The sequence below is a fragment of the Quercus lobata genome, chromosome 10, assembly GCF_001633185.2.
Source record: "Quercus lobata isolate SW786 chromosome 10, ValleyOak3.0 Primary Assembly, whole genome shotgun sequence".
Lineage (NCBI taxonomy): Eukaryota > Viridiplantae > Streptophyta > Magnoliopsida > Fagales > Fagaceae > Quercus > Quercus lobata.
Window position 1 is genome coordinate 47664145 of NC_044913.1, and position 11415 is coordinate 47675559.

The 11415-nt window shown below is 35.2% G+C and overlaps 1 protein-coding gene across 1 annotated transcript; it reads left to right on the plus strand.

The window, feature by feature from the left end:
* The first annotated feature begins 807 nt into the window (after window positions 1-807).
* On the plus strand, window positions 808-1743 carry LOC115963300 (PR5-like receptor kinase). The gene has a single exon (XM_031082255.1). It carries the CDS (start codon window positions 823-825, stop codon window positions 1741-1743), a length of 921 nt encoding a protein of 306 aa, XP_030938115.1. The 5' UTR covers window positions 808-822.
* Window positions 1744-11415: the final 9672 nt, after the last annotated feature.

An 11415-nucleotide genomic window follows, 5' to 3' on the forward strand; every position in this document is an offset into this window, starting at 1 on the left:
ATATTTTAGCCTCTTCAAGTAATCAATTTTAGTTTAGGATTTTTGGAAAGATAGAGAAAAGTTTGATCTATGTTTTTACTTTTTAGTGTCTAGGAGAATCAAATTAGTCAGAATTTTGACTGTTTGAAAGAGAGAGTCATACAAAATACACGTATATCAAGATTGAAATTTTTATGTATTAGCTAAATTTTGGGGCTTAATTAATTCTCTCCAAGGTAAGTAATAATCCTAAAATTTCTTTGACAGGTCTTTTTTTTTTTTTTTTTAAATACAGCATTGGATAAGTATTAACTAATATTTGAGATTATATTTTTAAATTTTGTTGATCCGGGGCTTTTTTTTATGGGGGCCTTAGGCAATTGCATGAGTTGCTTCTATTGTTGAGCCACCCCTAACTCTTTGTTTTCGGGTTAAATCTTGTGGTTTACTTCCTTGACACTTAATGGTATTAAGTATTTACTAACAATCACTTCCTATGTACTCTCACTGATATTATGTTTATGTTTGTGCTATAGGATCATCCTCCCAGCTGCGTAAAATTGTTATAGGTATGTAGATATAGTCACGACAAAGTTGTCAAATGAAAGTTGATTTAACATTGGTTGCACATGACAAAGTTTCCTTTCGTTAATTACAGGTATTGCAGCTACTGTGCTTGGGATTATAGTAGTTTGTATCATAATATGCTGCCTTAAAAGAGAACAATTTAAGGCATTGATCTTTAGGAGGATAGCAAGGAAAAACGATGAAACTGTCAAGGCATTTATATTGAATTATGGTTCACTTGCTCCCAAGTATTATAGGTATTCAGAGATCAAGAAGATGACCAACTCATTCATAAACAAACTAGGGCAAGGAGGATACAGCAGTGTATACAAAGGAAAGCTACCAGATGGTAAGCTCGTGGCAGTAAAAGTTCTAACTGAATCCAAAGGCAACGGAGAAGATTTTGTTAATGAAGTTGCAAGCATTAGTAGGACTTCTCATGTTAATATAGTCACTCTTTTAGGTTTTAGTTGTGAAAAGAACAAGCGAGCTCTAATATATGAATTTATGCCCAATGGATCTCTAGACAAGTTCATATACCATCAAGATTCTTTAGCAACAAATTGTCATTTGGAATGGAAAACACTGTACAAAATCGCAGTTGACATTGCTCGAGGACTAGAATATTTACATCGAGGTTGTAGCACAAGGATTCTGCATTTCGACATAAAACCTCAGAATATTCTTTTAGATGAAGATTTCAACCCAAAAATCTCTGATTTTGGCCTTGCTAAACTATGCCAAAGAAAAGACAGTGTTGTATCAATGCTTGGCATGAGAGGAACAATAGGGTATATTGCCCCAGAAGTATTTAGTCGGAACTTCGGAGGAGTCTCTCATAAGTCTGATGTCTATAGCTATGGAATGCTTGTTCTTGAAATGGTTGGAGGAAGAAAGAATTTTGATAGTGGGGTGTCCAATAGTAGCGAAAAATATTTTCCAGATTGGATTTATAAGCATCTTGAACTAGGTATGGGTGGAAGAACATTTGGGGTCATAACAGCGGAGGAACAAGAGACATCAAGGAAGATGATACTAGTGAGTTTATGGTGCATTCAAACGAATCCATCCGATCGACCATCCATGAATAAGGTGGTAGATATGTTAGAAGGAACCCTTCATTCCTTACAAATTCCTCCAAAGCCTTTCTTGTGTTCGCTTGAAGGGTCACCAGTAGATTCTTCCACAACTTCGTAAAAACGAGCCAAAAGCAATTTACAAGGAAAAATACAGATCCAGCATTGGGTGGAATAAAAGAAAATTCCTCATCAATCATCACATGTATGAATTTCTTATATTTATGGTTTGAATTATACATGATATGTTTTACTCTTGACTACGAAAGCTGATGAGAGTACTACACTTGTCTTACTTTGTGGTCTCGATATGGATCTAATAATTGGAATTTCTTGCTCTCACTATGGACCAAATAATTAGAATATCAAGGCTACAATTATTACCAAAAATGGAATGTTAAAATTTGGTTCTCATACAAGAATATTCCAAAAAAATTTATTGTTGTTAACAATATTAAGACAAAGAGACTAATAAAATAGCCTGTATATTTTGTATATATGATGTGTGTATAATATTGTATAAGAGAGGACATTACATAGGCACAATATGTGTGAAGTACAAGTATTATGTGTGTATTGCAAGTACAATACACTAGGCCCAAGCCAGTGGGCTAGACTAACTAAATTATATACTAACATCCTACCTCAAAGTCAAGGCAACAAAGATGAAGCCAATTGGAGCATGGATATAAGATCTCGAAGGCAACTCAGTGGGTGGGTCTTGGTGAAGATATCACTAGGTTGGTCAGCAGAGGAGATGGAGTTATAACCAAAGATTGCCTTTCATGAGATCCTGATGAGTGATATGGCTGTCAATTTTAATGTGCTTGGTGCATTCATGGAAGACATCATTATGAGTAATATAAATAGCACTGCGATTATCACAATAAAAAGGAGTTTCAGTGAGTCATGGAGCATCCAAGTTAGCCAAGAGCCATCAAAGCCAGAAAAACTCGCCAGTGATGTCAACAAAGGCACAATACTTAGCTACAATGCTGGAATGAGAAACAAAATATTGCTTTTCGCTACGCCATGAGACAAGAGAGGTATCATGTTGATGTCTCACAGCCTTCAACCAACTCGGAAGGCAACACATGCTCTCCACACGGGTGGATAGGACTAGAAATGGGTGATGGGCACTTGTGTTCCCTTCCCCCTCTCTTCCCCTTTTAAGAATGATGCACGGTTTGGGTGTGAATTATCACTAATGAGTCATTTTTAATTAAAGTTCAGGAAATGCCAATAATCATTGGGTATTTCTAGGTGTGATTAGTCATATGAGTCTATTTTGATTTTATTACCAATCCTATGTTTAAAAAAAAAAAAAAATGTCAGGTTTTTCCTAATCTAAATGGATAATAAAAAATCTTGATTCTTGGATTGAAAAGTCTGGTTACATGTGGGGAAGGTGTTAGGCACCCACAATGCTTGTCATGAAACAGTCCTTTGTTATGGTAAACTATTAATTTTTGGTCATTAACGGATAAAAATAAGCTATTAGCATTAGCTTTCTGGGCTTTAAAGAATTTAGGCATTGAGGTTTGATTTGGGAAAGATGTGTAGCCTTTATCAATGATTTGCTAGCACATTGGAATTACTACGAAATTTCATGATGAAAATCCGATAGTACTTCGGCTTATTTTTGTGGCAGAAATTCGGCAGCATTTCAAATCAAGTGCGTTGTGGCACACATAACGCTATCTTCACCAAGCTTTCATAGTGAGAATATAGCAAGAAGATTCCATATTTTCGCGACAAAAGTCTGGTAGAGTTTCACATTAGGTGCATCACAGTGCATCAACAGGGTTTCATGCCTCTATATACAACATGCATTACTATGCTTGGACTAAGGCAGGCTGAGGCTTACCAAAGTATGTAGACACTTCATTTTGTACCCCTTATGACTCAGGCCCCCGTTTCCCAATGATGCTCAAACTCTAAGGCCCAAGGCCAATTTAGAGCACAATCAGATATCAAATTGATTTGAGGAGTGTTAAAATGAAAAATATAACCTTTTAAATGAGAAAAAATAAATATATTTTTGAAAATAAAAGACCAAAGTGGCCCTCGGCCAACATACGTGGGCAGCGGCCTGCATACGTGGTCCAAAGCATGCGTACGCAGGCACACTTCTGCGTATGCAGAAACATAATGGCTGAGGTTTGGAATGAATTTCATATTGTTTGAGAGCTGTTCCAAACCCCTTTTTTTAACTATATAAAACTTTACATGATACATTTTCAAAACACACAGAAATCTCACGAGAAAAATATAGGATTCACTAGAAAATAATGAATCAAAAGGGAGTTTTTCACAAAACACTTTCAAGTTAATTTTGTTTGATTGAGACCTTTTATGGCCCCAATCCTTTAATTTTAAAGTTTCTAACCACTGTTTTTATTGAATTTTGATAGATTTGACTAAGGGGAGCAATCAAAAATCAAGCCTAGGAGTTTTTTGCTTTAAGGTATTCATTCTAGCTTTCTTTTCTTTTCTGTCTTTCTTTTGGCTTTTTAATTTGTTTTTCTTGTTTAGTTTATGTTTATATATACGTGTTTAGTTTAGTTTTATGCTTGTTTGACATCTACAAGTATGCTAGGTTGTTACATTTATGTTTTTCTTTTCTGCTCTATTTTTCTGTTTCACGTTTCTGGATTAGGGTTTTTGAACAATCGTATGCATGCATGTCGTGAGCAGGCATACGCAGGTTAAATCCTGCATGCGCATGCCTCTGTCTGCGTAAGCAGGCATTTGTCTATAAACCCTAATTCAGATTTCTACTTTGTTTGGTTTGCTTGTTTCATATATCTTGCCTCTGTTTATGACCTTTTTACATATATATATATATATATATATCTGTATCTGAGTTCCTGTTTCACATGTTTTATTTGCTTGTTTGCTTGTTAACTTGTTAGATTAGGGTTTTCTTGTTTAAGATGCTACGTACCTGCATTCACATACTCATACATAATGCCATAGGTGCTAGGTTGCTACAAGGTAAGTAAAGGTAGGTCATGCATTGATATGAACATGCATCTTTTGTGATGAATATGTTTTATGATGTTTAATTTTGAGTATGGATGTTTATATGATCTTATGATTGCCATGATTTAGTTGCTGCCTTGAGTTATTGCTACCTTTGTTTGAGATGAATGGTATGATAGGGTTTCACATGATAGGGTTTTTCATGTGTGTATAGATTTGGCTCTCTTTTACTTTAAGGATAGATAGGTATGTGTTTTAGGATAATGATGCCATGTTGTATGCTTAGATGTATGCTAGTGTGTGTGTGAGTATATATACAAGTGTTAAACATGTTTTTAATGAGGTTAAGATGTAAGACACAATGATGGGAGGCCAACCTTAGGGTTGGGTAGTCTTGGGTGCCTAACACCTTCCCATGAATATACCTAAACTTCGAATCCATATCTTTGGTAGTAAGATCAAAAGGTCCTTCCTCGAAAAGACGCTATATATATGGTTCCTTGACCATTGCAAAAACTAGGTGGTGACTCCAACACTTTCCATTGTGTCCACAAAGTACCAAACACGTGATGCATGTCATATACATGGTTTGGGAAACCAATGTCACTAGCTGACATGGATAGAGGCAATTACACACGTGGTAGATAAACATGGCAAACGATTAGGTTAAGTCAGGTCAATCAGATTGCGAGTCAAAATGAGCCAATTAAAAGATGAGTCATTTTAAATGAGTTGAAAATGGGTCAAGCTAATTGGGTTGCAAGCAGTCGGGCCAACCCTTATTTTCATATGAAAAAAATAGATAAATATTTTTAGAGAGAATGAATCTAATCAATCAAGGAAACAAATTGCACATAATACCCTTTTTTTTCTTTTTTCTTTTTCTTTAAGTGGGCACCTATTATTATTAGACTATTTATGTTACTATTATACACGTGAAGGAAAAAAAAAAAAAAAAAAAAAAAAAAAAAAAAAAAAAAAAACAAACAAACAAACAAACCAAAAAAGTATAAAACTTTCCATATCCCTCCATTTTCGATAGTTTTGAGCATGACTAAAATTTTATAGTCATGATAAGAAAATCTTCCATGTTAATAACTTACAGCCAGAATGTTTATAATTACAAATTTACAACTTGAGAGAGAAATAGATTATAAGAGTACAAAAAGTATATATTTTAAGTATACACATTTCAAATTTATAGTTCACTAATGATATGGACTTTTAGACATTTTCTTTTACTTTAGTTTTGTTTCGTGCTAGTTAGTGTTAATAAATTGGTCTTAGTATTTAACTCTACTACTTAGTATTTAACTTAGTTTTAGACGTTTAGTAGTGTACACATTTAGTTATAGATGTTTTTGACTTTTGTATTTTTTTTAAAAAATTAACTCTTTTAAAAAATAAAAAATAAATGGGGGCATGGCCACTGCCTATAGTGGCTACTAAATGGCTAGATAGTGTTAGTGTAGTGCTTTGTGCCTTTATGTCTATGCACCTAAGACCATGGCATGTAGTCTAGATATTTTTTAGGAAAAAAAAGTTTAGAAAAAGGGTTGGGTTATAGGTTAGCTAGGTCAGGTCGAGTTGGCTTGCAGGCAATGGGTTGGCCTGTTTTTTATTCAAGTCAAAGAATTCAAGTTTAGGTCAGGTTAAAATGAGTGGATTTAGGCCAAGTCAGAAAATTTTGGCCCATTTTGCCATGTCTTGTGGAAGATCATGCACCTAATGAAGCATGAATATGCATCTGCAACATATTCCATGAATGCATATCCACACTCCAAGGTCAAGAGCATCCATGATTATGAAGGGGTTACCTTCCTAACCATTAACATTCATCATCCAAAGTGCATGACTACCTTTACAACATATAGCTTATGCAATATATCAACAAACAGAGCAAAAATGTAGACATATCCACACCCAGAGAGTGTGGCCCAAGAAAAGTACAAGGAAGGGAAACCATAGTCTAAGAAAGCTATAGACATGGTTCTAAAGAAAGGCTAGGAAAGAATGAACCTCACGGAGAGGCTAATTCCCTAAATCTACTGATCTATGCCCTTTTGCTTTTCTCTTATAAGTTGTGTGCGTGCTCCATCCATCACATGTAACAATCAAACAAGAACACAAAGTAGACAAGAAATACAAAGCAAACAAGCAAAGGAGGAAAGCATGTAAACAAGCACGAAAATAAAGAGAGCATGTGAACTAACAGACACACAAAGAGAGTATGTATTCACAAAGGACAAATGTAGGTTTGGATTTGGTGTCTGTGGATCCATTGAATTGAATTTTGTGTTAGGACATATGTAATTTAAAGTTAGGAACATATGTCAATATAGAATTGGCTAATCCTTTGACAAGACGCTAGGATGTGTTTAATGCTTCAAGGAACAAGGTTTCAAGATCAAATGTTAAAACCATGCAAGTCTGTCCAAGAAACAAGTGAAGAAGTGTTGGATTTTAAAACTCGACAGCTAGTATATATCGAGATTTAAAAAGCTATTGAAGCCCGATGCTCAATAGCTAGCTTGACAGATAAGCTATCTATCGAGGTTTATGAAATTTAGTTTTTCAGAGCTGATTTCACTTCAATCCGTGAATACACGTTTGGGCTTTCTTTTCTCACAACCCTAAACATATATAAGGATTGTTTTAAGGACTGTCAAATGTTGCACAAGTGTGAAGCAAAGTTGTGTTCATGCAAATTGTGACCAGAGACAGAATTTGCCTTAGTTCATCTTTCTCTTGAAGAAGCTGTTGTATTTGTACACCATAAGGTTTTGTAACCAAGAAGCTTTGTGATCTTCATCGTGTGATGAACTAAAGAACTTTGCAGCCAACATCTTCCTTTAGTTGCTAAGTTAGCCACTTACTGGGTTCCGTGCATCGAATTGGTTAGTCACGTACTGGGAGCCGTGCATTAAAAGGAGTGATTGTCACTACAGAATAAGTCCAATTGGTGGGGTAAGAGTTCAACTGTAGGTTTGTATAAGGTACTGGGATTCTTTTACTTGTAATCGTTTGTTGTGATAATAGTGAATTCTTGGGAGTGGTGACCTTAAAATCACCTAGTGGGGTTTTTACTATGTAGATTTTCCCCTTTCATAAACAAATCATCGTGTCAATTTAATTTCCATTACATTTAGTTATTTAGTGATTTGTTTGTACTACCATGTGTATTGCATGCTAATTGAATTAATTAATTAACTTGGCTAATTAATTTGTTAATTCATCATAAGGGGTCAATACATTCTTGGCCTGTCAAGTGGTATTAGAGCAGGCACACTCTGATTAGGTTTTAATCTTTACTGTGATCCATTGACCCCTGTTTGTCATGGATAGAGAATAGTTTCTCATTATACCTCCATTATTTGATGACACTAACTATGCATACTGGAAAGTATGCATAAGAACTTTCTTGTAGTCATTAAATGAGAAAGTGTGACAAGCTGTGGAGATAGGCTAGACCAAGCCGAAGGAAGCACTAACTAATTGAGATAATGCTAAGATCAAGGCGACTAACTTCAAAAGCAGGGCATTGAATGCTTTATTTAGTGCAATCATAAATGAGGAGTTCAAGAAGATATCCTCTACTGAAACTGCAAACGAAGCATGAATTATCCTCTAGACAACCTAAAAAGGAACCAAGGCTGTCAAGGATTCAAAGCTTCAGAGGCTTACCATGAGCTTTGAAGAAATTAAGATGAAGGAGGATGAGTCATTTGATGAGTTCTATGTTAAGCTCAAGGACATAGTGAACTCAGTCTTTAATCTTGGGGAAACTATTCCCGAACCCAATATTGTTAGAAAGGTGCTTAGATCTCTACCCGAAAGATTTCATGCCAAGATCATCGCAATTGAGGGATCGAAGGATATTGATAAAATTCCTTTGACAGAGTTAGTTGGTAATCTGTAAACTTATGAGTTGGGTTTGACAAGAATAGGGAAATCAAATAAGGGAAAAAGCATGGCATTGAAGGCCAAGAGTAGTGACACTGATGAGTTTACGAAGAATGCCAATGCTAAAGGATTTGACAAAGACTATAAGCAGTCTTGCTCATCTCAGTTCAAGAACCAGGACAAAGGAAAGAATGATACTAGGGATGGTGATCAATACACTGTTCCCTTAGGACCAAAATGCTTTAGATGTCAAGGTTTCGGACACATGAAACAAGAGTGCCCTACATATCTCAAGACCATTGGGAAAAGCAAGGCACTTGCTGCTACCTTGAGTGACATTGAGCCTAAAGATGATTTTAACAATGAGGATGATGGAATCCTAAATGCCTCACTACCACTATAAATCCTATTGAGAGGATTGTTAAAGATGTGGATGAAGAAGAAGACTTGGTGGAGTCTAAGTTTGAAAAGATGGATGAGCAAGATGACATCCACACAGCCTATGCAAAGTTATACAAGGTCTTCAAAAAGTATGAGAAGGTGTATAAGTTAGCTACCAAGAAGGTCAATGATGTGGAGCTTGAACGGGAAGAAATCTCCACAAAGTTTGATGAAGCAAATCAAACCATTGGAGCACTGAGATTTGAGAATAATTTTTTGGCTGAGAAGGCCAAGAAGCTTGAGGCAGAACTATTCCAAGTCAGAGCCTAGTTGGAAAGAACTTCAAGTGCAAAGATTGATGAGATGCTCAGTCTTCAAAAATCTACTTCCAATCGAACCGATTTAGGGTATGATTTCTTTTCTCCTAGTACTACTATTTTTGTTCCTCCTAGTAATAATTTTGAATCTGAAAACAATGATGTGCAAAATGTGTTAGCTAGTGAGAACATAGATAAGGGTAAATCTATCTTAAGAGCACTCCTTAAGCAGGATAAGACTAAGAAGGGAAACACTTAAAAGCCTAAACAAAAGAAGCAGCATCTCTGTCATCACTGTGGAGCAGTTGGACATACTCGATCAAATTGTTACAAGTGGTTAGCCACTCAACAAAGCAACAATATGATCACATTGGGAAACTAGAATTAGTTTCCATCCTCTTTTGCTTCTCTTGGAGAATTTCTCAAAGCCCTCATATTCCTTTCGAACTTGAACAGTTTCAATTCTTCCCCCTCACCACCAGATCAAGGGTTTGCTAAACGAAAAGGTTCTTCCAAGGTGTGGAAGGAAAAATGCTCCAAGTGATTTAGTCACTTTTTCTCTCTCTCCCCTTCTCGTTTTTGTTTCTGCATTACTTGTGTGTTTTGAGTCAGTCTAGTTTTATGCATTGCTTTGTTTAACATGTTTTTGTTTGTTTATTTTTCTGTTTTATTTTATTTTGCTTTTCATAAATATAAAAAAAAATGAAAAATTAAAAAAATACAAAAATAGTGTGTGTTTGTGTACCTTGGATGGCCATTGAAACAAAGTTTTCTAAACTTTGTATCTTTTGTAGCTTAGATGAGCATCTCTGTGCACAACTAAGTAAGTGAGCTTTGTGGCTCGTGTTTGTGATGAGTAAGATTAAGTAATCTCTTGTACTTGAGACTCGTATCACTCTTTTTAACGGGAATGACTAAAAAATCCTAAGAGAAAGGTATAAATAACCACTGTTATTCGCCAATCATGAAATTACATTTGTATGTTTCGGCATAGCAAAAGTGAAATGTCAAATGCTTAGAGGCTGTTTGGATGAATTTTTTGTATCACTCAATTTCTGTCACTCAATTTCCATCACTCATAACTCATCACTCATCACTCATCACTCATCACTTAATTTTTCACATCCGTTTGGCATTATCACTTAATATTTTTCACACTATTTGTGGATCCCATAACTATCACTAGATGCAGTTTTTCTTTTTCTTTTTTCTTTTTTAATACCTAAACTCACCGAACCCAATAAAAAAAAAAAAGAACTGAAGATTGAATACAATGAGAAAAAAAAAAAAAAAAGAAAAAAAAAAACCCAAAATTGAAGACAGCACCTAGTGAAAGGAAAACAAAAAAGAACTGAAGAACGAACCTAGTGAAAAAAAAAAAGAAAAAAAAAGGAAGAACACTGAAGATAGAACCAGGTGAAGAAAGGGGGAAAAAAAAGTCAAAATGTGGTCAAAAGTTGCGGCTGAGTTATGACTATTGGGTCCCTATGTGTGTTTAATTACAAAAATGTCATTAAGTTATGAGTTATGGAAACTGAAAACAGCTTTTCAGTTTCCATAACTCATAACTCAAAAATTAGAGAATTGAGTGATGAAAAAAGAGTTATAGAAACAGAGTTATCGTGCGCCAAACGGATATTGAGTTATGGGTCCCACCATTTTTGAGTTATGAGTTATGGAAAATGAGAATTAAGTTACAAAAACAGGCCATCCAAACAGCCTCTTAACATCATTGGGTATTTCTTTTCTATCTCTTATATGCCCATGCATGGTTTGCTTAAAAGAAAAATATGCAAAGAAAAATAAAAAGCAAAAAGAATCAAAATGCTTTATATATAATTACAAGCGTGTATTCTTAGAGATGTGAGAGTTATAGGATGTACCTCGAAGGTGATTGTCCCCATCAAACAGTTATGATTGTGTGTGAGTTAAAAGTAATTTTCTCATATCTCAAATCGTCATAACATGTAGACATTAATGCAATCTTGCGATATTTTTCACACACAACACGCAATATTCTTTGCTACTTTTGATACATGTGTAGGTACAATGTGATTTGGCCATCACAAGGAATACACGTGTTAATGTATGCTCACTAAATTGTCTTAACTTGTTTTTGAAATATAAAATTAGTTAGACTTGTTGTGTGTGTGTGTGTGTGTGTGTTTTGGATCTATGTACTTGTCATTTTTCTTGTTGAGAGATGA

What these genes read in the sequence shown, in the direction of transcription:
- LOC115963300 (XM_031082255.1), top strand. Translation starts at nt 823, where the DNA reads ATGACCAACTCATTCATAAACAAACTAGGGCAAGGAGGATACAGCAGT.